At 34.4% G+C, this 27,003-nt stretch overlaps 2 protein-coding genes across 3 annotated transcripts; both read left to right on the plus strand.

The window, feature by feature from the left end:
• The first annotated feature begins 9,428 nt into the window (after window positions 1-9,428).
• LOC140179382 (uncharacterized) lies at window positions 9,429-10,037 on the plus strand. Its single transcript, XM_072218245.1, has one exon. The coding sequence runs from the start codon at window positions 9,429-9,431 to the stop codon at window positions 10,035-10,037; it is 609 nt and encodes a 202-aa protein (XP_072074346.1).
• Window positions 10,038-12,744: 2,707 nt separating this feature from the next.
• Window positions 12,745-19,372, plus strand: LOC112751057 (nuclear poly(A) polymerase 1). Of its 2 annotated transcripts, XM_025800050.3 has the most exons (13): window positions 12,745-12,885; window positions 13,028-13,661; window positions 13,758-13,835; window positions 13,916-14,023; window positions 14,933-14,995; window positions 15,073-15,234; window positions 15,602-15,715; window positions 15,821-15,883; window positions 16,000-16,329; window positions 17,017-17,181; window positions 17,449-18,387; window positions 18,853-18,923; window positions 19,026-19,372. In XM_025800050.3, exons 2-13 carry the CDS (start codon window positions 13,542-13,544, stop codon window positions 19,072-19,074), a joined length of 2,262 nt encoding a protein of 753 aa, XP_025655835.1. In that variant the 5' UTR covers window positions 12,745-12,885; window positions 13,028-13,541; the 3' UTR covers window positions 19,075-19,372. The 2 variants fall into 2 exon arrangements, with proteins under 2 accessions (XP_025655835.1, XP_025655836.1); XM_025800051.2 differs by lacking the exon at window positions 12,745-12,885 and having other exon boundaries at window positions 12,953-13,661.
• The last annotated feature ends 7,631 nt before the right edge of the window (window positions 19,373-27,003 follow it).

Raw genomic sequence — 27,003 nt, forward strand, 5'->3', positions numbered from 1 at the left:
CCGACAATGATGAATGACTCCAAGGAGTACGTAAGGAAATGCGCGAAGTGTCAACAAAATGCCAACTTCCACAGAGCGCCAACTTCCGAGCTGAGTTTACAAACGTTCACTCGACCTTTCGCACAGTGGGGAGTCGACCTCTTGGGACCCTTCCCAGTTGGCCCGGGACAGGTCAAATACCTCATAGTTGCCATCGACTACTACACCAAATGGATAGAGGCTGAACCACTCGCCAGCATATCCTCATCCAATTGTAGGAAGTTCATGTGGAGGCAGGTGATAAGCCGTTTCGGCATCCCGGAGATCGTCATCTCGGATAACGGGACGCAATTCACTGACAAGAAGTTCGCAGAGTTTCTCACCGGCTTGGGGATAAAACAGAAGTTCTCCTCAGTTGAACACCCCCAAACAAACGGGCAAGTGGAATCTGCAAATAAGATCATCTTACTAGGTCTTAAAAAGCGTTTAGATAGCAAAAAAGGCACGTGGGCCGACGAGCTTGCCTCGGTTCTCTGGTCATATCGAACAATCGAGCAAAGCTCCACCGGGGAAACCCCCTTCCGCTTAACATTCGGGGTTGAAGCAGTGATACCCGTGGAGATTGGAGAGCCAAGTCCGCGGCTACTCCTTGCAGGAGTAGAAGAAGCAGTGGACAAAGACCTGGTAGACGAGGTCAGAGAGATGGCCCATTTGTCAGAGGTAGCACTGAAACAGAGGATAGCCCTGCGATACAACACCAAGGTCCTCAGAAGGGAATTTGAGGAAAGAGACCTCGTCCTGCAACGAAACGACATCGGACCACCGTCCCAGGAGAAGGAAAGCTGGCGGCAAACTGGGAAGGCCCCTACAGAGTCAAAGAAGTGCTTGGCAAAGGCGCCTACAAGCTGGAAAGACTCGACGACAAAGAAATCCCGAGAACATGGAATGCAGGTAACCTAAGAAGATTCTACTCGTAGCTTGGGCACACTAGCCAAGCGGCCCGGCGAGTTAGATAGGTGTTTAATTTTATCAAATGTTAATTTCCAATGATTTACTTTCATTAAACGCCTACCGTGTTCATAGAACTGTCTAGCTAACGACTACTTTTTATTTGTCTAAATTCTCCTATCTATTATTCCCCAATATGTATCCCACATCGTCATGTTTTTCAATGTATGGCAAACGGGACTACGATACAGTAACCCGGGACTGATCACCCCGGGAGCCAAACAAATCAAAGCCATAACAAACGGCCACGATAATAAGACCAAGACGGTTTCGCCCAAGTTACCAACATAATGGCAAAACGGACACAAGCAATAAGTCCACACCGAAAAAACGGTATCAAAACAAAAAACGCTACCAAACAAACAGATAAAGGCGATAATTACAAGCCGACCAGGCGACCACTAAAGTATAAAAGTTAGCGTTTTCAACAAGTATTCTACAAGGAAACATAAAAAGCGCAAGTTACAAGGGTTCACTTCCGGGGCATATCGACAATCTTGCCGTCCTGGATTGTTTTGAAGACTCCAATAGCCGACGTATCGAATTCTGGGACCACGATCTTCACCTGGACCTTGAGAGCCTCTTCGGTCATAAAGATCGTGTTCTTTCCCTGCTTCCTGACCGCCTTATATTTCCTTCTCAACTCTTCTGCCTCAGCTCGCGCAGCCTCAGCCGACGAGACGGCCGCGTCACACTCCTTTTCCACAGCGACCACCCGACCTTGCGTGGCGTTAAGCTGGCTCTCTAGAGTCATCTCCCGCTCAGTTAGACGGGAGACGGTGGCGTCGGAGGCATTCATTTTTTCCTCAAAAGACGCAGCCTTCTCCTCGGCATCCTTGCGCCCCCTTTCCGCCGTGGCCAGTTGTTCCTGAAGCTTTTCAACCTGGACTTTGAATTCATTGTTGGCCTGGGCAGCAGTATCGAGCTTCCTTCGCAACGCCTGCATGCCCGACAACTCGAACTCAGCCTTCTGGGCTATCACCGCTCTGCGGAGAAGGGTGCGGTACATCCACCTTGCTGCCCCGCGAGCTCGGTACTAAGGAAGTGATCCTTCGTACCGAGAATCAGCTGATTATCAATAAAGGCCCCAGCATCGAAGTTCCTCTCCATCACGGTGAGAGCTCCTTTCGGGCTGGAGGATGCCTTTTGTCTCTTGGGCGTAGGGACAAGCTTAAAATTGTCATACTCCCGATGAGTAGAGGACAACTGCCCAATACCGGCCGTCTCATCGAGAACGGGAGAAGCCTGCCTCCCGGCAGAATTCTTGTCAGACATCTCGACGTCTCGGGGCGAAGGTACAGCTTGATTCTCCTTCTCCCCGGTAGGGCCTTCCGGCTTCTCGGCATCCTTCTCGTCAGCCTTCTCCTCATCGCTATCCTCCAAGGTCTTGACTAAATTTTCGAGCCCGGTTACCGAAGCAGACATCTCCACTACAACAGAGGAATAAATACGTTAGTCGTGAAGTCGGGAAGAGCAAATTAAATAATAAACAACGCAAAAGTACAAGACAAAACAACTCACAAATATAACTCCTGGCGGACTCCCGTTCACCCATAAGGAGGTGGGGGTTCACGGGGTTCTTTCCAAAAAGAGCAAACAACACATCGGCAATCCTTTTATTTACAGGGGACATTCCCTTGTAGGTCACCTTAATGAAAGAATTAGACCCCGCCCCGAAGCTCCAATACGTCGGGATGAGGCGTTCCCCCTCTAATGACAACCAAAAGGGATGGCGACCTTTAACGGGACGAACTTTGAAGAATTTGTCTTTGAACCCATGATAGAAGTCCTCGAACAGGCCAAATACCCTCCGACCTTGGGCAGACCGGAAGGATAGGAACCCTTTCCTTGCCTTCCCTTGTCTGGAGGGGTTGGTAAGGTTGAAGAAGAAGAGGAAGACATCCACCGACACCGGCAGCTCGAGATATTCACAAACCATCTCGAAACAGCAGATAGAAGCCCAGCTATTCGGATGGAGCTGCGACGGCGACACGGATATCCGATTAAGAAGCGACATCTGAAAATCGGAAAACGGTATGCGAACGCCAACCTGGGTGAACATGGCTTTGTAAAACCAAATCTAGTCGGCAACCCGAGGAGAGCGAAAATTAATCTCATACAACCGCTCATTGGGGGCAGGAACGAAGGTCTCATAATTGGCCTCCTCGTCTGTCCCCCCGCACAGATACCCGGCTTGCCGAAACTCCGTCAATTCCTCCAGATCCATCTGATTCGGTGAGTCCTTCACATCTGAGGTCACCCAAGCGTAGGGGTCATAGTTCGCGGCGGAAACAGAAGCCCGGGAGACGATGCGAGGCATACCTACAGTGGGGGTACCACTCCATTAGTCTATGAGGTCGGGAGTCCGGGAAAAACCCAGAAACTATGTCCATCCTATTCAACAGTTAAGATCAAGCATGGCTAAAGCTATACCTATCCCGCAAGCCACCTAAAAACCTACCCTGGAATGGTACCCCTCCCCTAACACATCTACTCAGCACTAAAAAGCCATCTAGCAACAAAAATCAAACAATACAGCAAGAACGCAAAGCAAATACAAACAACAAGCATACAACAACGAAGCAGAAAAGAGAGAGGACCAAAGGTTACCTGAAACGGTTGTGAAAACGGAGAGGGAAGAAGGAAAAATGCACGAAGATGCTAGGATGAAGCTCTGGGATGCTCTGGAATGATCTGGGAATTTTTGGGTGAAGAAGAACGAGATGGTAGGAGCGAGAGTGGAAAAAGGAAAAAATTGAAACAAACTGTTTAAAACTGCCACCCAGGAAGCGCGAAAGACTTGGGGGCAAAATAGTCTTTGCGTGTAGGGTTTTGCAACCCATTATGAGCATTTAATGCTCAGCGCGAAGAACGAAGTGACGAACGGTTGCCCCAACAACCAAGAGACACGCGCACAGGGGGCATGTCCCTCCCACGGGCGGCCGACCTGACGACGACGCATGGAACAAGAAATAACCCGCCACTGATAGCTCTCACGACTATTACTGGCGCGTGGGGGGCACTGTTGCGGCCTAGCCCAAACTCTCTACGGGTTGGCCCGACCCAAGCGCCACCCGACCCTAACGGTCAGGGGTAAGGCGCTCCACAGCCGACCCGGACGCGTGTCCCCGACAGCTCACCTACAGCTGTGAGGAGAACGCCTCAGAGAAAGTGGGCCTGTCCTTGCAGGGCCCACCTCTGACACAGTATATAAGGGGAAGGTTTTTACCCTTCCCCCAAGGTACGTAACATGACTCTACCCCTTTTTTCGCCTGCACACTTCATTGACTTGCGCGTCGGAGTGTCTTTGCAAGTAACACCCTCCCTTTTCACATCTGAAGAGCTCGGAACCTCGCCTACTCCAACCCGAAGACATACGACCAGACGACCTCCCCTTTTTGTCGATCAGAATATTCACCCGATCAATCCGGTACCCGACCTACCGAACATTTTTCAATCAATAAAGAGTAAATTATTATTTTAAACAATAATTAAGGATCAGCATGAGATTTTACTCAACTATTAAATATAATAAGTTATTATTCTAACTAGATGTATTTATGTATTAAAAATGGTTGGGAATTAAAAATTAAAAAACTAATTTAGGATATTAAAAAAAAATCAGTGTGCATCATTTTATCATTTTATGATTAGCATAAATCGGTAGGTGTTAATTTATATTCAATTATATTCATGTAATATTAATAATTAAAAATAATTATATGTCAATTTTTATCATATCAATAATGAACGTGACTGTATATGATGTACGCCCATCTAAAACGGCAAATTAGGGGATGCATGAATGATGACTAAGAATGTTACTTGGGGAATCTTGCAAAGGAAAATGTAAAATTGATGACAATGAGTTATAGTTTAAATGACATAATTTTTTCATACTTAATTAAGAAGTTACGAGTTCGAGTCTTCTATCTTTGATAAAAAAAAATATAAAATTGATATTTTTTTTATTCAGAATTTTTAGGAATTCCGGATCAGATCTCGAACAAGGAATAGAACTTTTGCCTTTTAACGTCTAAAGAAAATATATTAAAGGAGTGGGTATTTGCTTAGAAAAGTGGTAGCCTGGTAGGTGTACATTGATATAGTTGATAATAAAAAAGAAAAAAATTTGGGTGCAAAGTAGGGATTATATTATCAAAAATATTATTTATATACTAAAATTATTCATCAATATATTTATATATAAATATATATAATTTAATTTATTTTTAATATATATTTATATTTTAATATATTTTATACTAATAATTAATTTTAGTGATTAATTTTAGTATATACATAATATAATTGTAAAATTAAAGCTGATAAAATAGATATTTGCATAAGTATAAAAAATATTCCAAAATTTAAATATCACATCTTCAACAAGAAGACCAACAAAAAAAAAAGAAGACAAGAATAGATAATTTTGTATAATCATATCAATACATAATTTTTTTTATCATTAATTGAATATTTTTAAGAGTTATGTACTGAGACAGGAATACGAAGACACAAAATCGTGTTTGACGGAAGAGACATGAGCAGAGATAATGTGTCCAAGGACATTGAATTAATGTATTTTGTATCTATCCTGACAGAAAGGATACAAAGACACTAATAAGGGACACAACTTATTTTTTATTTTTTCTTTTATTATTCTTGTTAATTTTTTATAATTATATTTTTCGCCTCAAATTTTTTGAATGAAAAAAATGAGAATAAATTAAATTTTTATAATTTATTCTAGTTTATCACCAAACAGAATATAAAAATACAAAATTTTGTGTCTCTATCTTTTATATCTTATTTTCAGTGTCTTGTTTTATCCTATTCTCAGAAACAAACGCCGCCCAGGTGATTTTACTTTTTTTTTTCAAGCAAATGACAAAAATCAAGTAAAACTTTGGTATTTAAAATGAAGTCAATTTCCAAAAGGAAATGAAATAAAAGGGGCCAGAAGGAAGGATATTTGTGCCCATACAAGGAAATGAAGTCAATATACCATTCTAGGCATAACACTATTCTGTCCCATCTTGAGACATATCTCTAAAAAATTTTCCATATCAAAATTTTTAGCCGATATTTGTGGCCGCTTTTAACATGCCATCACTTAATGTGAGGATTACTTTTGGTTAGAAATGTTTCAGGTGTGTTTGTATCTTTTCTTGAAACTATCATATTCTATGTACAAAAAAAAATTCATCAGCTTTCCATTTGTACTGTAATAAAGTAGTCAATAACCATATTAGTTTGTATAATAGAATAGCTTTAAAATGATCTAAATAGTCAGTTGAAAAATCTTGGTATAAACTTAATGGTGGCTCAAAATATTTTTTCTTTTTTTAGTTGTGGTGGACTTCTGGTTTTGTTTCTTCTTTTGTTATGAACCTTGACTCATGATTCATTGCTGATCGGCTGATCCTGATTGTTGGCTGTCATTGCGCATACTTATGATTGGAGTTTTTGCCTCTATTGCTTATATGATTTAGGAAACATTTCAAGTGCACCGGGAGTACCAGTGCACTAATTGTTTTAACCGTTGATCTAAATTATAAAAAATATATATAATATATATTAATTGAAATCAACGGTTAAAACAAATGGTGCACCGGTATTCTCCGGTGCACTTGAAATATTTCCTATAATTTATATTGATTTCCATTTTTTTATAATTAGGGATTTTGTTATGAGTTTTTCTTTTATTTCATTCAACTAACTATATCAAACCAAACATAATTCAAATACAAATTTAACATAACATATACATAAAATTGTCAATATATAAATTAAAATAAAATAAATTAAAATTACTTACATAATTTATATTTATAAGGACATTTAAATAATTTTTTTTGAAAATTTTACGAATCCCATAAAACAAGTACCTCAATCTTTGCCCTCATTTCTATTAATTTGTGGGAGGTGGGTCTCGATCGCTGTGGGAATTTTACAAGTCCTCTTTAACTTCTACATCACGGATAATCTTTACATATATTTATGGATGTAGATTTTTTTGCCATCCCTACTTATGAATGGTTAAATATTAATTTAAATTGATTTAGTTATAAATTATAATTAATGATAATAATATTATGCAGCTGAAAATGTTGTCTATTGTAGGCAATTATACTCAACTCCTGAAATTTCAATCCCAACTCCAATTTCGAATAATTTTTTATTTTTTTTGGTCTTTGAACTGCAACAAAATTTGAGTAAAGGTTTAATATGGTCTTTGCCTATTTTTTTGAAGGATAGGATGATCTCTGAAAAATAAATAACATTTCGTCTCTCAACCTTTTTTGTTTGGAACAATACGACACTTTTGTTAAAAAATCCGTTAAATAATAACAAAAATTAATTTTGTGAAAATTTTATTTATAATTTGTGAAAATTTTAAACTCTTACAAAATTTTTTTCAACAATATGACTAACTACCACCACTACTACTACTACCTTTCTCATCTTTATTATTATTATTTCTATCTCTATTATTTCTGTTTTGCAATTATACTTTATCATTATTTCATTATGAACACCAACACCAATACCATTAACATTAATGTTCATTTCTCTTGTGTTTTTGTTCGATGCTATTTTTTTTTGTAAAAATTTTAGTACTGTAATTACTTTTTTTCTTTGTAATATTACCTCTAGCAATGGTGTTTCTCCATTTAACCAGGTGAAGGAATTGTTCAAAAATAAACTTATCAATAGTATATGAGAATTTAAAACTCTAAAAAATTAAAAATAAAATTCTAACAAATTTTTTTATGACTATTTTTGGACTTTTAAGTTTTAACCAATAAAAATATTTGTCATCATATTAATATATCAAAATCAATTTAGATTAGTTGAATAATCAATAATCAGTTTACTCATTCCTTTAAACAAGTATTATTTCTAATATTTGATTTAATTAAGATTAATAGTACTTTATTTTTTAATAAATTAATAATTAATTTACGTTCAAGTTTTAAAATTATGAATTTTTTCAATACTATATGAACGAAGTATTATTTTTAGAAAATATTTTAGATCAAATTCCTATTCTTTTTGACTTTTTATTATATATTATAAATCTATTCTATTATATAAAAATCGGATGTCTGCACTTAATGATAAAACTGACGTGGCATGCTTCGGAGAGTGTTTCCCGATTTAATTGTTTTAACTCATTCAATACAATTTATTGCATTGACTTAATTATATCAACTAATTATTTGATTAGATATTTAAATATTAATATAATTAATATAATTTATTATAATTTATATTACTTAATTAATTATATTACATTAATTATAATTCGTTATATTAGTGAATTAGTCTTTTCATTTATAAAGTCTAAAATAAAATAAATAAATTATTATTTATTCTAATTAAATCTATTTATATACTATATATGAATTAACGTTAAGTTATAAAACATAGAACTTGTGGATTGTGATAAAAACGTAAATCAAGAGAAAAAAAACGCATACAATTATAGAAGAATTAAATCTATCCTCTTTATTTATTTTTAACCATCGTTTTAGATTTTAATTTTTTTTAAAACCAGTGATAGTGGAATTTTATTGATGCTAGATAAAATTACAGAAGAATCAAATCATAATTTGCATTTATTGATACTAGATAAAATTATAAATTGTTGCTCTTTCAATCAAATCATACCACATACAAAAATAAATTAAATTAAATAAATCGAATTTGCATCTCTATATAAATCGAATTGAATAAATTCGATTTAGGCAAATACGTAGTAAATTAAATTCATAATGTTCGAATTATATGCAACTTCTGAATAATTATAATGTTATGGGTATTTTATATAAAAATTAATACAAAATTAATTTAAATTCTGTACAATATTTTTTTTGTATTTATGAGCTATTAAAAATGAACGAAAAAATATTGTATGAAATTTGAATTTTTTTTTGTATGGGTTGTTGTATAAAATACTAATATCATTATAATTATTTATTTTGAAACAAAGTACAACTAAGATTTTATTAACAATTTTAAATAAAATATTTTTATAAAAAAATTTTAAAATTTTTTATTATGAGCACTTTTTGTAATTATTATAAATAATTTTATAAAATTTAAAAATGGCTTAACAGATGTTATGAGTAAATCGTCTAACAAAAAATTCATTACAAAATTGGTCGTATATGTGATTAATCGGTGAACCGTTAGAACTGGTTGATTTTTTTAAAAGGTTTCCGGTTTGTTAATAATTCCTCCAAACGGTGCCGTTTTGATTTAAAAAAAAAAAACTGAATCCCCAACGGCTTAAGTCCATAACCCATTCCCACTCCCACACTTCTCTCCTCTCCTCTCTGAAATTGATGTGAAAATGAAAGGCCAAATCTATAACAGTTGAGATTCTTGATGAAAATGAAAGGCCAAATCTACATGGAGCTATTCAAAATTACATGGTACATGGTCCATGTGGTCCGTACAACAAGAATTCACCTTGCATGAAGAATAGATCATGTTCAAAGTTCTATCCTAAAGAGTTTAGACAGCGAACACTCATTGATGAGGTCGGATTTTCCAAATATAGGCGTACTTATAACGGTCGAACAGTGAAGAAAAGGGAATGTGTACTAGACAATAAATTCATTGTTTCGTATAATCTAGAATTGTTGCTCAAGTTCGGGTGCCACATAAATGTGGAATACACATGTCAAACAAGTTCTATTAAGTATCTATTTAAGTATGTACACAAGGGTAATGACCGCGTAACAGCTACTCTATACAATGCTGGTGATCCGTCAGAAGCCACACAAGTTGTTGACGAAATTAGGAATTACTATGATTGTAGGTACATTTTGCCATGTGAGGCAGTCTGGCGTCTATTTGGATACGAAATCCAAGAGAAAGAACCATTTGTGATTAGACTTCCATTCCATTTGGTGATTGAGCAACCTGTGGTTTATGGTGAAACTTCTAATGTGAATGATATCGTCGAAAGAGTAATATCTCATAAGTCCATGTTTTTGGGATGGATGGCGGCGAACATGTCATATCCTTATGCTTGAAGTCTGACTTATGCTGAGTTTCCAACCAAGTTTGTTTGGAAGGACGATCCTTCAAAGTGGTTTCTTCGAAAGAAAGGCTTCGCAATTGGAAGACTCATGTACCTACAGGTAATGACGAGTTTATATTCAATTTTGATCTTACTTATTTAATGATTTAAATTTAAAATCTTAACAGCCTATACCCCACGTCCATTTTATTCGATTTATCTACACTAGAAAATAAATGTTCAAATAACTTTCAACAGTTATAATCTGTAGATTATACAATTTTTTATTTTTCTATATTTTTTAGGAAAATTATTCTTATGCGGATGTGTAGCTACATAATAATTAAAATAGCATAGCTTAATCCATTTAACAACTTAAAAGTGGGATTTTAACCAAATTTTTTGTAGCAAATATTGAAGAATATTACCAACGACTTCTCTTGAATACTCAGAGAGGATATATGAGTTTTCGAGATATAAGAACAGTAGGAGAAACAATTTATGCTATGTATAGAGATGCATGCTTCGCCCTTGGACTCTTGCAAGATGACAAAAAATTCATTGATGCAATTAAGGAAGCAAGCTCATGGGCCTCAGGATCATATGTTAGGAGATTATTTGTCATTCTATTAACATCTAACAATATCTCAAGACCAGAACATGTCTGAGATAGATGTTGGCATGAACTCTCAGATGATATTTTGTATCGACAAAGAGCTGTGATGAACATAGGGGTAAGTTTTTATTAATTACAATGATAAAAGTTCTTCCTTATTGATCATTTTTAGTTTGATTGAATTTTTACAGTATCGTATAATATGCAGAGTTAACAATGTCAGATGATGAGATTAAGCAGTTGTGCTTAATGGATATAGATAAGATCTTACATTTCTATGGTAAAACCTTGAAAGACTATCCTCCAATGCCTTTAGCAACTGAAGTTGATAATTCTTTGTTAACCGAAAGGGTTATTAGGGAAGAGCTAAACTTTAACATGGATGATTTAAAGAAAAATGCCTCAGACATGTTAGACATCGCAACACCTGAGCGGAGATATGCATTTGATAAAATTGTTACAGCTGTATATTGTGATGAAGGGGTTTTTTTTCTTTGTGTATGGTCATGGGGGTACTGAAAAAACATTTCTCTGGAACCTTATGTCTGCTGAGATTTGCTCAAGGGGTGATATAATGTTAAACGTTTCTTCGAGTAGTATTGCATCTTTACTTCTTCCCAATAGAAGAACGGCACACTCAAGGTTCAAAATACCGCTGAATATAACTGAGGATTCTGTATGTAACATCAAACCTGGTTCTCCTCAAGCAATGTTGCTGTTGAAAGCCAAACTTATAATTTGGGATGAGGCTCCAATGGTTAGTAGGTACTGCTATGAAGTGCCTGATAAATGCTTGGGTGATATCATGAGGTGTTCTCCAACATATAGCAAAGATTTGCCCTTTGGAGGAAAAGTGGTTGTACTAGGTGGAGACTTTAGACAAATTCTTCCTGTCATTTCACGAGGATCGAGACAAGATATCGTTCATTCAACCGTGAATTCGTCTTACCTTTGGAAGTTTTGTTAGGTGCTCAAACTAACAAAAAATATGAGACTCTCTGTAAGGACGACTGCTTCAGATCAAGATGAGACAGAGCAATTTGGTGAGTGGTTATTGAAAGTTAGTGATGGTCTAATAGGTGACAATATGGATGGTGAATCTGAGATATGTCTTCCAGGAGATATTGTTATTCCTTCTTCGGACCAGACATTTGATGAGTTGGTTCATTTTTCTTATCCAAATATTTTGGAAAATATGTCCTCAAAAGATTTTTTCAAAGCAGGAACTATACTGGCTCCCACATTAGACATCGTTAAATAGGTCAACAACCATCTGATGGCTATCATTCCTGGAGAGGAAAAATTATATCTTAGTTCGGATTCCATTTGTATGGATGAAGGGAATATGGAGAGTCAGCTAGATCTCTATGGTCCTGAATTATTGAATAGCATAAATTACTCTGGTTTGCCTCCACATAAATTAATACTCAAGATTGGTATTCCGGTGATGTTACTGAGAAATATTGACTAATCTAGTGGTCTTTGTAATGGTACAAGGCTACAAGTTAGGAAGTTTGGAAATCATGTCATAGAATGTGAAGTCTTAACACAATGTTGGTCATATTGCTTTGATTCCAAGAATGAATATGGTATCAACAAATAAAACCATCCCAGTTAGATTCTAACGAAGACAGTTTCCTATAATAGTATCGTTTGCCATGACAATTAACAAGTTTTAGGGACAAACTTTATCTCATGTTGGATTGTGCTTGCCCAAACCAGTTTTTACACATGACCAACTATATGTGGCACTTTCAAGAGTTAAGAGCAAGAGAGGTTTAAAAGTTTTACTTATGAATCAAGTAGGAATATCTGCAAATTCAATCATCAATGTTGTTTATAGAGAAGTCTTTGAAAAAAATAGTATTCTAATATAAATATTTTAATTTTATTTTAAATTCTGTATCAGTGTATAATTATTTGACCTTAAAAAATATAAAATAATTATTACTTACTTTTTTTAAGTTAAACTTTAATTTTAATAATAATTTTATAAATTTTTTAAAATAATAATTATTTTGTACTTTTATTTTAAATATCGAAGCATATATATATATATATATATATATTTTTTTTTTTACTTTTATAAATTTTTCCGTGCTAAGCACGGGGTGATACACTAGTCAAAAAAAAATTATATAAGCATAAGAAAATAAGATAAATCATTTTCTTCGCTTTCATCATCAGTTCATCACTCCAAACCGTTTCCAAAACCTAAAACAATCCTTTTTTTCTGTTACTCTTCGTAAGCACTTTTGTCCCTTTCTGCAATCTCTATCCTTTATAACTCTTGTTTCTTTTCCATTTTCATCATTTATTTATTTGAATATCTTTTTCTGATTTGTTTATTCACAATGCACGTTTTTGTTTTAATTTCTATTTTGAAGCATGGAGTTTCAATTATATTCGAAGCTGGTGGAAATGCTAAACCTTCGAGAATTCCTCAAGTTTGAGACTTTCCAGTTCTGATCGCGGGAGCACAATCTCTCCATCTTCATCTGGTTCCCGTGATTGCTCGGTGCTGATTTAGTCCTTTAGGGTTTCGATTTTGCTTCGGAAGTAGGAAACCTAATTGAAATTTTGTACTCTGTTTTTGCCCCTTTTGGCAATGAAGTTGTTCTAGGTGGCGTTGTAATTTATTCTTTCATTGCTTTATGGTCAAAGTTCATAGATTTGAATGTTCCCCCAAGTACTGTACAATCAACAATTATCATAACATCATAACATTGTTATAGTGGCGTTTTTTTTTTTTTTTTGTTTCATAACGTTGCTTTGATTTTTTGGGAAAAGGCTGAAAAAAAAAAAATCATAACTGATAATTCTCATAGCTCCTTGTCATTGTAAAGAAACAATCTCAAATATAATATTAAAAATAAGGGAAAAAATATTCTCACTTTAATAATGGTGATCCATGGATTGAGCAATCTCAGTAATGGTCAACAAAGATTAGGCATAACTGAGCCTATTTCATTGGCTGGACCAACTGAGTATGATGTGATCAAGACCCGGGAACTTGAGAAGGTTTCTACTGTTTTTAACTTATTGTGAATTCATGCTGATTATTTAGTTATTTTTTCTATGGTTCTTTTTTGTGCTGAATTTGGATAATTTTTAAAGTACTTGCAAGATGCTGGATTATATGAGAGTCAGGAGGAGGCAGTGGTTAGGGAGGAAGTTCTTGGCAGGCTAGACCAGGTTCAACTTGTTTATTGTTTGGTTCAACTAGTGGAGTTCTATATGAATTAGATCTTTTATTTTGATGTTGTGCTATTCAGATTGTGAAGACATGGGTTAAAACCATAAGCCATGCAAAGGGACTCAATGATCAACTGGTGCATGAAGCAAATGCCAAGATTTTCACCTTTGGCTCATATCGGCTAGGGGTATGGAGCTACTTTTATCTTCTAGTTCTTACTCTCTTTTTGTATATGTACCTGTACATACACATTTATATTAGCTCTGCATTTTTCAGATTCTTAGTTTGGAGTGCCTGCATGTTAATTAGGATAGTATTGTTGTATAGCTTATTGCCTTTTTAGATGATAGTGTGTTTTTCATGCGAATTATATGTGATAGAAGCTTGTAAATGCTTGTATGATGTTAAAGCTTGCAACTCTATTTACTCAGTCTTGCTATTCAAAGCTTGGTTATATGCAGAGACCAGAGAGTATTCTTGTTGTTAACTTGGAATATGCGAAAATATATATTGATGCTTTTCATAGGTAGTATGGTTTCTTATTGGTCCGTGCTGAAGATTAGGCTCTATTGTAGTAATGATAATTTAGTTTCTTGAGGTGACTTGTTCATCTTCATTTTCATTATTCTATCCCAAATCCCAATATCCCATGGGGGGATGAACTGATGAAGTTTGATATACCTACCAAAGCTGTATGTATTTGATGAAGAAGATAGTTAATTACATAGAAAGTTATGATAGAAACTACCATCAAAGCCAGCCAAGATAGTTAATTACACACCTGCAAAATCTTTGCTGATGCACAGTTCCATTGAGTTTCTTTCATCTTTGCATGTCCTGAAACTTAGATACTGTCTAGAGAGAGACTTCTGAGGTTGTAGGGTAAAAAGTCTTTTCAGAATGAACGACATATGATACTACCATTGCATTTATGTTAAACTAGGACCAAGATCTGACATTCAGTTCGTGCAATATATTTCTCACTTTTGTTTAACCTGGTTGCTTACATTATCTTAATCCCCACTTAGCAGGAAAATCCTCAATGATATTTGTTGTCTTATTATCTTACTGAAATTTTTTTCAACAAATTTTATAGGTACATGGCCCCGGAGCTGATATAGACACTCTTTGTGTGGGACCTAGACATGCAACCCGAGAAGTATGCTAAATTCATTCAATTTTGTTTTTAGGTCATATCTGCTGGCTGCTAAACTTGTTTTTTTCAATTGGTCTTAGGAGGATTTCTTTGGTGAGCTACATAAGATGCTATTGGAGATGCCACAGGTAACAGAGTTGCACCCTGTGCCTGACGCTCATGTCCCTGTGATGAAATTCAAGTTCAATGGAATTTCTATAGATCTCCTGTATGCAAGATTAGCTTTGTGGGTTATTCCTGAGGTGAGTGAGTTTGGGAATAATTTTTTTTCCTTTCTGTATCTCCTTCCCTGGAGTTATGGACTTGGTTTTTCCAGATATTTTGAAAGCATCAAGTTCAAGGAACATATATGAATGTCATTTGGACAGCATTGTCATTTGGTCTCTAAACTGTTTCTTTACTGTGTTAAAGACTTGTCCTTCCTTGGTTGGTGGCAGGGAAGAGACTGTTAATTTGTGATTTAGAACATTTAGATCCTTTGAAAGCGAATCTTCTAGGGACATGCATACATCTTACTTCCTCATGTTTTGTGTGCTTGCACTATGATCTAAAAGTGTAAATTGCACCTAATCTTCTCTTTATCGTAATCATGGGTTTTTTGTGGGTCAGGACTTAGATATATCGCAAGATTCAATATTGCAAAATGCAGATGAACAAACTGTTCTTAGTCTTAATGGTTGCAGAGTAACTGATCAAGTCTTACGTTTGGTTCCTAATATTCAGGTGGTGGATTAAACATTTACTCACTGATTTTCTATTTTATATTTCTCCAGTGTTTTTTATGACATTCTTATCACTGATTGAATCTATTTTCCCCCTGAAATACAGAATTTTCACACCACATTGAGATGCATGAGGTTTTGGGCAAAGCGTCGTGGTGTTTATTCAAATGTATGGCATAGCTCGCATCCAGGATAGCTTATTTTCTGTTCTGAACTTGTTCTCTATCATCTTTTGATATATTCCTTTGATTTCTCTAATGCATATTGTTGCTATTTCATGTGCAGGTTTCAGGTTTTCTTGGTGGTATAAACTTGGCATTGCTTGTTGCCCGAATATGCCAGCTATATCCTAATGCACTGCCTAATATGTTAGTGTCTCGATTCTTTAGGGTATATACTCAGTGGCGGTGGCCTAATCCAGTCATGCTTTGTGCTATTGAAGAAGGATCTCTTGGACTTCCTATTTGGGATCCTAGAAGAAATCCCAGGGATAGATATCATTTGATGCCTATAATTACTCCTGCTTATCCTTGCATGAACTCTACCTACAATGTGACATCAAGTACTTTGCGTATTATGTCACAGGAATTTCAGAGGGGAAGTGAAATATGTGAGGTATTACATTGTTTTTCAACATTTTTTCTCCGAAAAATCTTGGGAAGTTCAGTGTTTATGGAAATTGAAAATTTGAATAATTCTTTGTTCAAGCCTCCCCTAAAAGCCTAAACCCTCTTTTTGTTGCTACCCATTCACCAAGATGATTTATATCACGGGCTTCAATTTAGAGTTTCCGTGATCAAGTATGGTGCTATAATTATGTTGAAGTTATGTTAGATATGCAGGTTAAATATTCATTTAGAGAAGTCTGGCTTCTCTTGACTAACATGATGCTTTCTAGTAGATACTTCGCTTGTCTGCAATAACTTTGCTGCTTCTGATTTGAATTGAACTAAATGGGGAAGCCTTGCCATGAGCCAATTTTTGTTTGTTCGATGACACTAAGTATGCTTATTTATACATAAATAACTGGGTCCCTATCAAGGCGAATTTTTTTTATAAGCATTGAAGTTTTCATAGCAGTTTTGAACATTTATTGATGTAGATGACCTGACCTATTAAAGACAAGCCTTACATGTTGGTTGAATTTTCATAAACAATCCCACAAAGAATAGTTATGTTCTTGTTGTGAGATTTTTATTTTGTTTCCATTGTTATTTTATTTTATTTTTTTGCTATAACCTTGTTATGATATTTGAATTACTTAAAAGTATAGTCAATCTCCTGGATTTATGGTATTTGTAGGAAATGGAGGCAGGAGATGCTGATTGGGACACCCTTTTTGAGCGTTATCCCTTTTTTGAAGCTTACAAGAATTATCTACGGATTGACATTGCTGCGGAGAATGCGGATGATCTCAGACAATGGAAGGGCTGGGTCGAATCTCGCCTCCGGCAGTTGACACTGAAGGTATAACACTGTTCTACATGTTTGTCTTGCCTACAGACATGGTTTATAATTAAGCAACGATGCTTATAATCCGCACAATTGACCCCACTTAGTTGGGGTAAACGGTTGTTGCAATTACCTGTTTGTTTTGTTCTTTCTTGCTTCCCCTGTTTTGTTGGTTCTTGTTATTTATTTTTTATTTTCATTTTTTCATGGATTGGGGGGTGGTGGATAACATGGTTTTGCATATGTTCTGTTCTCGGTGTATGACGTAATTTGTTTTTCTAGATTGAGAGGCACACTTATGGCATGCTTCAATGTCATCCACACCCTGGTGAATTTTCAGACAAATCTAGACCTTTCCATCATTGTTACTTTATGGGACTTCAGCGTAAGCAAGGAGTTCCAGTGAATGAAGGTGAACAATTTGATATAAGGCTAACCGTTGACGAATTCAAGCACTCTGTTAATGCATATACTCTATTGAAACCTGGAATGGGCATCCATGTTTCCCATGTGAAACGACGTAATATACCTAACTTTGTATTTCCTGGTGGTGTCCGACCTTCCCACCCATCTAAAATAACTTGGGACAGTAAACGAAGTTCTGAATTAAGGGTTTCTGGCCAGAATGGCCAAGCAGAAATGTCTCAAGGAGCTGTATCTGGAGCAGATGACGGGAGGAAGAGAAAACGATCGGAGGACAACATGGATGATAACTCGAAGGTTTCCAAGTCCTTAACATCTTTAACGCCCTTCAGCCGGGAAGTTCACGAAGATAGAACTTTCATTAGCGCTTCCAGTACTTGTTCTGTGAAGTTTGATGAGACTGAAGTTAACAATATGGGTGACCAAAAGAGTGAGAAACCTTCTTTACAATTTCCGTCTGGAGATAGTGAGACCAATGGATCATTGAGAATCAACAGAGAACTCGACCCTATACTTCCCGTTACTGATACATCTGTTTCTAAAGAAGAAAAGCTATCCAGTGACAAGATCATATCTGGTCCATATGAAGCACATCAACCTCAAGCATTTCCAGAAGAACCTGAAGAGCTTGAAGATAATAATGCGGGTAGTAATCAAGTTAGAGAGAATGGTCGGGATATGAAAAGAGACAACTCGGACTCTTCAATCTCAAAGTTGGCTGTCTCGGAACATCCAGTTATTTCCAAGGAAACATGTTCGACTCAGTTATGCACTAATGGGGGCTTGGAGGAGCTTGAGGTTAACCACTTATTATTGCTTAAATTTGGAAGATTTAGATTGTCATATTCAATTTATACAACAATTGTAGATTCTAGATACCATTTTTTCATGAATTTCGTGCAATTGTCACTGCAAATATTTCTCAAAATTCTGCCAAATCTGTATGACAGCTATAATTACAAGTTAGGTTGGATCTAATGTCTAACTCTACTTGCATGCATGCACTCTTGCACAATGTCTTTCATGTTTTTGGTAGTTTTCCTTGTCTAATTTTTTGGTATTTCAGATAGAATTTGGTTCATGTAATTTGGTCCAATTATATTTGGTACTAATATGGCTAAAAGATGGCAAATATGATAGTATTGTAGTATGGTTCCATGCAATAGCATCAACAAATTGACACTGTTCTGACTATTAACTTTTTCTTTTTCCTCTCTTCCGCATGGTTCCTTCCATTGTTTTACCTTTTACATTTTGGGAAAGCCTGCTGAACTGACAGCACCATTTTTATGCATGAATCCTGCACCTCTACCTCAGAAGAAGCCTCTTATCAGGTAATCAACAATATCTTCGTATATTCATATAGATTCAATTATAGAGTAAATGCATTGGTTAAGTTGTGCTAAAACTTGGTTGGTTGGTTTCTTGCTCTTCAGGTTGAACTTCACCTCTTTAGGGAAAGCTTCTGACAAAGAAGGTACTTAGACGCTTAAAGCTTAGGCTGCTAGCTGGAAAGCTTTCATTTTTGTAATAACTATTATGCAGTGAACAATCCTGAGCTAGAACAGCCATCAATGGAGGCTTGAAATTGAGACACTCCATGGGAGGGAGATTCCTATCCTGAACTAATGTTAATTTCTTAATGGTTGGTTATTTGATTTGGTCACTATTTGGCTTGTCCAAATTTGACCAAGGTTAATGTTTCAACTATAGTAAGCTGGGTTTGTAATTAACTTAATTTTTGAATGTGTCTTTGTATAATTTTGAAATGTATTAGTAGCCCTGTCTAAATCTCTCAAAAATTTCTCAAAAAAAAAATATATATATATATAATTTTATCTTAAACCAATTTGAATTGTATTACTTAAAATCATTTTTAATTTAATTTAAAACATTTTAAATTTGAGAGATAAAACTAAATCTGCACTTAACAAGATTCATATGCCCTAAAACTAATTTAGTTGAATTTTGGATATTTATTGTCACATTTATTACTTTTATTTTAAATTCTATGATGAGTAAAAATTTTAAATTTTAAATTCGTAACGTAATTTATTATTTCATTATAATTTATCATTTTTTTTACGTGATTTGATAATTCTTCTAATTATTGCAACGTTGTCATTTGTCAATGATTGAAATCTATTTTGGTTACTTATCAAATAATTTTGTTATACATAAAATTTGGGGTAAAAAACACAAATAAATCAATGGAAGATAGTTATTACATAAATAAGCCAAATTGAAAATTGATTCACGAATGAGCCAAAGTATACTTATATGTAATTCGAATCTATTTGGTTCGAACTTCAATTGCATATAAATCGAATCTATTTGGTTCGAACTAGACACACATATTACACACGAATTGGGCTATCACATCATTCGAACCTAATTGGTTCGAATTACTAAGGAATAAGTGTGAATATGTTACGTGCATAGGATTGTAATTGAAATGAAACAAATTTAAAATGTTGTAACATATACAGAAAAATTATTTATTATATAAAGTTTATAAAAAATATCTTTAAAATTAATTCTAAACTTTTTTAAATTATAATTAATGTACTCTTTTAATTTCTAAGATTACTTATATTTTACTTATTATTTATTGTAAAAAAAATAAGTTTTTTTTTAATATATTAGTATCTACTTGGGTTTAATTGTATGCCTCGTTAAAAAATGCTTCTAAAATCAAATCTTTTTTTATTTTTTTTTAATAATTTGATTACAAATTTTTTAAGAAAAAAATATACTTTATATCTTTAATTGTCTTAGTTTTTTAATCTTAAATTTCATTTCGTTTCAATTTACTTTTACATTTTATTTTGTGTTAATTTTATCCTTACTTCAATTTAATTAAAGAACATTAAATCCTAATAAAATAAAATTAAAATTAAATAAAGTTAAATAAAATAAAATTTAAGAATAAAATTAAAATAATCTTCAAATTGCATATATAAAGTGTATTTTTAATTTAATTCAAATATTTAACTATATAATCTTTAGAAATAGCGCGATGAGCTAAAGAAATATACACGTAAGACTCGAACCCGCAACCTCTTAGATAAGTATGGGGAGACTATGCCATTTGAGCTATAACTCATTGGCAAATCAAATTTTTTATTGACATTAAAAAATGTTTGTAATAAATTATATATTCATTGAAATGGAACAAATTTAAAATCGTGTAATATATACGAAAAAATTATTTATTATATAAAATTTATAAAAAATATCTTTAAGACCAATTCTAAACTTCTCTAAATTATAGTTAGTGTACTCTTTTGGTTTCTAATATAACTTGTACTTTACTTATCACTTATTGTAATAAAAAATTAGGCTTTTTTTTTTTAAATATATTAGTCTCTATTTAGTTTTAATGTTCTGCGTTGTTAAAAAATGTTTCTAAAATCAAATCTTTTTTAACTTTTTTTTAATAATTGGTTTACAAATTTTGTAAGAGAAAAATATACTTTATATCTTTAATTGTCTTAATTTTTTAATGTTAAATTTTATTTCGTTTAGATTTACTTTCAACATTTTATTTTGTGTTAATTTTATCCTTATTTCAATTTAATTAAAGAAAATTAAATCCTAATAAAATAAAATTCAAATTAAATAAAATTAAATAATCCTCAAGTTGCATATATAAAGTGTATTTTTAATTTAATTCCAATTTTCAGTTATACAACATTTTAAATTACTAACATTTTAAATTTGTTTCATTTCAATTACAATCTCATGCACGTAACATATTCACACTTATTCCTTAGTAATTCGAATTATGTGATAGCCCAATTCGTGTGTAATTCGAACCAATTAGGTTCGAATTATGTGTCTAGTTCGAATCAAATAGGTTCGATTTATATACAATTGGAGTTCGAACCAAATAGGTTCAAATTACATTAAGTATGCTTTGGCTTATTTGTGAATCAATCTTCAATTTGGCTTATTCATGTAATAACTATCCTCCATTAGTTTATTTGTGTTTTTTACCCTAATTTTTAAGAAATTTAATTTACACATCCAACGACAATTCAATTTTTACTGTAGTGATCGATCTTCATGGATAAAAACAACAAAAGTCCAATTTTTCAAAACCTAAGTCAATGATTTTGATTTTTTTTTAATTAAAAATTAATCCTTAAACTCCAAAGCATGTTTTAAATTAAAACTTATTTTTCCTAAAGACTTTGACTTTAATTGAATTATATGATTTAAAATATTTAAAAACTTGAAAAATATAACTTGTTTTTTCCCTAAACAAAATAGCTAAGGTTCTAATACTATATCATGCAATATCCTCTTGGAGTTAATGTCTTGTTATCGCGTTGCTGCTTTCGATTCATGGACTCATGGTCGCTATTTAACATTATACAAATCAAAACAACTAACTCAGAATAATTCTCAAATGTAATTTCTTTTTTAGGCATTAACATATAGACATATAAAAAAAAAAAAAAGCAAAGCAAAATTAGAATATATATCTCTACTCTTGATTATACTCTTGTAATAAAGAAGTAAAGATTTTCAATTTAACTTATAGATATTTGTAACTTCTTTAATCACAGTGCTACAAAAATATTTACAGGATAAAAATATTTTTTCGATCATTGGTAAAACTCTCAATCCATAAAAAAAAAAAAAAGTAAGCACTCCTATAAGACAACAAACAGAAGTTCATATCAACTTAATAAAAACAAAACAATGAAAACACAAATACTAAAAAGATTCCTAACCTAAGCAATAACACCTTACAAATACACCATCTAAGTAATCTAATATCACCTACAAAAAAGATTTTACTTTGTAAGATCTCTTCTCTTTTCATGTGAATGAAGTTCTTAATTGATGTCACCTTTATGTCTTTGGTTTGCCATTCTTCTCCCTCTTAATCTTGTTTTGATGGATATCTCATTTGTGTTCTCAGTTTCGGCTAGTTTCTTTCTGAGATAGACTACTACTGCTTCATCATCACTATATGTCAACTTCGATTGAGTTTCTACTCTTCAAACTTTAATAGCTTTATCTTTAGACTCTACGTCCTCATCTTCCACCATCTAACTTCTGTTTTTGCTAATTTTTCTTTTACAACAAATATTAAAATAGTAATAATTAACTAGCTAGAGTTCTACTAGAAAAGTTAGGTACATGCATGTTGGTGCACTTAGTAATTTCGCAACAATTATATCTTCAAGTAATTTCTACCATTTGGAATTCAACTTAAGTTCTTCAATTTGCTTGTAGTTTATTTTCAATAGTCATTTTACTCTTGCTAACTTCTAACTACAACTATAGACATTGAATATGAAAGGGCATAATATAGCATGAATTTAAATTTCACGAGAAGTTCTCTCTATATATATCTGACTCTGACGAAGACAACAACAAATAAAACTGTAATTTAATTAAGGACTTTAACATACTTAAACTTAATTAAATGTTATACCTAAAGTTTGGGCCTTTCAAAAAATGATGAGAATTATGTTTCCAATTTGCAAATTGTGTATATGGTTCATCTATTTGAATAGTGTCTATCTGATTAGTTTAGAAAATGATGAGAAAGAGGATTTCACTACTTTTTCCATGCATTAAAGGTGTTTGCTACGGTACAATCATAAATTCATACGTACAGATACGTTTAAAATATGGACAAATAACAATAAGCCACGTAGAATTTATTTTCTACATCAACATCTAATTTTTTTAAAAGAAAATATATATTATATCACTAATTTTACTAAAACACTCTTATAATTTAATAAAAATAAAAAAATATTTTTTATTTATTTTTTAAAAGACTTAAATACCCTTTTTTTTATATTAGACAACAAATTACACTTTTAAATTAATCAAATAATTTAATCTTACTGTGTTAAAATTTAAATAATTTAAAAAATAAAAATAAAAACACATTTAATTATTTATCTATACTAAAAAAAATTATTTTAATTTTATTGACATTTTTCATGAATCCTAGTTAATCATTCATACCAAAAAAAAAAAAACAAATTTAAACCGTACTAAAAAAAATATCAAAATGTTCCTGGTTTCTTACCCAACCTTCAAATCTCAAACTCACTGCCATAGTCTCTTCTTTGTCTCTTCTCCTTCGCACTCGGCTCCCGATTTTCTTTGACAGCTCCCTTCTCCATCCTCTTCCTTCTTTTCCTCCATGGCGCCCTGCCAAGGTCACTGCAGCATTCGTCGCGCGCCTCACCCAGCCAAGGAGAACGTCGTCACGTCAGACAGCGTCGCCGTCTTTCTCGTTCTTCGTCACCGTCGTCAGCCTTTCCCTTCCGGTAACTCCCCCTCCGTGACTTCTTTTAATTATTATAGCACTGTAGTGATTTCTGTAATTAATGTGATTTACTTTAATTTCTGTGATTTTATATTCGTTGTTGTTAATTTTGTCAATTATTGCTTTAATCCAAAGTCTGCCTTAATGTTTGCAATCAGGAAGACTAACATTCAATTTCTTTATGATTCATCAAGAATGGAGCAAAGTGTAATAATCCTGGTTGGTTAATTACCTTGTGGTTGGTCTTGAACCAATCACCAATGAGCAAAGTGAAATCACCAGCAGGGTTTGGATAAGGGATTGGGATGACAGATTTGTGATAGATATTGAGTAGGGATTGGGATGACAGATTTGTGATAGATATTGAGTCCTCCAAATCTTCCAGCGGCTTTGTGAAATGCAGTTGATGGAAAGTAGGAAAAGGTGCCAATCTGATCCTTGGTTTAAAACTTGTATGTGTAGTTTGAGTTTGGAGGAATGGCACAATTTGTTGGGCGCAGATTCGGTGTGCCAAAATTCTTTGGCACACCAGTGCACATGACACTTATGTTTGGCTGACCGGTGCGCCATTTGATATTGGCCGTCGGATCTCTCTGCTTTTTCAATCCAATGGTAGAGATTACTCTTTCTCTCTCCTTCTATGATTGGTTAGTGGGCATCATGTGTCAGAGGGGTTAGTCTGCGAAATTCACTTTGTAGCTGGTTATTTTTGTTACAATAAAAAATTATTTAGGTTTATGTAGAATTAGTTTATCATATTTTAAGAACTAAATTAATAGCAGTTAGTGATTCTGTTTAACGCTAAATCAGAGATGATGGAGGAGGGTTGGGAGGAAAGGAAAAGTGCCGTGGACGTCGTTTGACGCATACAAGATAAGCTGCGATGTCTACGTATCCGTCACTGACCCGTCAATGGAGTAATGGAGTTGCAGGAAGCTTTCTTCCGCGGAGTCACACTGCAAAGCTGCCTGCTCTCCGAAGTGCGGCCTCTGTCGCGACTCGTTAGTTCGGAGGATGAAGATCTGCATAGTGTCCTCGCCGGAGCTGCATAGTGTTTCGGCTAGATGTATGGCTTTGCCGGAGACGACCAACAAGGAAGGATCGAAGCGGCGTGGGGATAGTGGCGAGAGGATGACGAAGGAGATGGTCGATGGTGTTACGGGTCGGGCGGGTTAGGTTAGAACACAGTTGGTTGAACTTGGATCAATCTTGATGGGCTTCTGGAGTATATTTTTTTTTCTTGAGATGCACATTTTTTCTGAACCAATAGTGGGCTCAAGTGTTGGGCTATTAAAAATGTTGTTAAAACTAGATAAATAGTTTAGTATGGTCCTTTTCACTGCACGAAAAAAAAAATCCTCACATGGCTGCACAAGGAAGAGGAACACCAAAATAGTTATTGCATGTATAATAATTTGTTGAACCGTTTAACAGCAATATTAATTTTCTGTATGATATAATAATTAAAATACTATGCAAAACAAACTTAGCAGGTTAATGTAAGGTTTTGCCAGATGTGCACTAAAAAAATGATGCTGGTGCATAAAATTATAGAAACGTTGATGCACATATTTTCCAGTTGATCACGGGTTGTATTCGTACAATATAGTTGGTTGAGGTTCAATACCTGTCCTTTAATGAGCAATGAGGTTTTTTAAGGAGATTCTATTATTTGATTTCACTAATTGGTTTATTATAGCCTCACACTGAGGTACGTACTTTGAAACTTGTTTAAACCAGTCCCTTCGTATTCTTTGTTGATCCAATTATTTTAGTTGGAAACAGGTTTATCCTTTATAAAGGAACGGAATTTGGCATAACATTACGATACGGTAAATGAAAATAATTCCGAATGTTTATTCCGGAAGTGTAAAACTGATTTGCAAGGATAACTCGATAGACAGGTCTTTCATAATGCACCCGTAAATAGTTGCTGAAATGTTCTAGGATCATGATTTGGAAACGTTAAATACTAACGGCACAAGATAATTCCCTAATTTTGTTTAAACCACTCAAACGACTTGTTTTATTTGGCTGATTTATAGGCAGAGGGGCTGAGTTATGAGTAACTCCAAACAATTCACGATAAGCAGAGAACGAACCGATGAAAGTAGATATAATAATTGTTACCGAGTTTTAATTAGCATTTCAGAAGATCAAAGGGGCGACCAAACAAACAAACCAAATAGATCATTCAGGGCTTCAGGCCTCGACAAAAAACCAAAACAACATAAAGATATCACCCATGTGCACTAGGTCAAATACCTCCGTCACTGTCTTCAATCTGCACCGATTGAACGCCTGCCTGGCGGGACAAAGATTTCTCCTTGACCTTCAAAACATCGACGACACTGTTTGCCAGGAGACGCAACTTTGAGCTTTCCGCCATCATTTCGCTTGCTTTGTCATACAGTCGGCGAGCGGTCGCTTCAGACTGTTGCAAGGCCCTGCGAAGCAACTTTTCCTGCCCGCACCGTGCCTTCTCCTCTTCCTCCAGTTGATTCTTCTTTTTCTTCAACTTGACCATTAAGGCTAACCTCTCGTTATTGACCTCAAAGAGTTCACCTGAGGCTTTTACAAGCCTCTCCTCCCAAAAATCCTCCCTCCTGAGAAGTTCGGCCTCAACGAGACCACAATCCACGGACTTTTGATCTGTACGGACGATGTTGATCAGATTGGATATCGGCTCATTCGTGAGGTCGACTGGACTAATGGTGGGGTCGGTGACGGTCTCCTTCGACATTTTCTCAGAAGTCACAGTGGAGAGAGCAGTGGAGGGTGGCAGAAATAAGGAGGGGGACAAGGATAGACAGAGAGGTGGGAGAAGGAGTTACGGCAGAGAAGAACTGGGAAAGAAGCGTTAGGAGGGATAGGATTTGTCATTAAAGGGCACGTATACATATATAGTGTAACGTGGGAAGCTGCTTCGAATACTTTTTTTCGTAGAAAATGAGTAATTAATGTACTTCGTTTATTTTTGGGAAAATAAACGATTTATATTTAAACTAGTTCGATGGAAGAAAAAAAAAAGAAGAGATAATAATTTAGTTACATAATACCTTAAATTAACATTTCACGTTAATATAGTTTTAAGTTTGTTTTTCAATTTC

This window comes from Arachis hypogaea, chromosome 15 (assembly GCF_003086295.3).
Source record: "Arachis hypogaea cultivar Tifrunner chromosome 15, arahy.Tifrunner.gnm2.J5K5, whole genome shotgun sequence".
Classification (NCBI taxonomy): Eukaryota; Viridiplantae; Streptophyta; class Magnoliopsida; order Fabales; family Fabaceae; genus Arachis; species Arachis hypogaea.

Bases quoted from the DNA above. Each gene is read 5' to 3' on its own strand.
- LOC140179382 (XM_072218245.1), top strand. From the start codon at position 9,429: ATGGTACATGGTCCATGTGGTCCGTACAACAAGAATTCACCTTGCATG.
- LOC112751057 (XM_025800050.3), top strand. From the start codon at position 13,542: ATGGTGATCCATGGATTGAGCAATCTCAGTAATGGTCAACAAAGATTA. The intron at 16,330-17,016 runs GTATTACATTGT...TGGTATTTGTAG, and splicing joins GGGGAAGTGAAATATGTGAG to GAAATGGAGGCAGGAGATGC. The intron at 18,924-19,025 runs GTAATCAACAAT...CTTGCTCTTCAG, and splicing joins CAGAAGAAGCCTCTTATCAG to GTTGAACTTCACCTCTTTAG.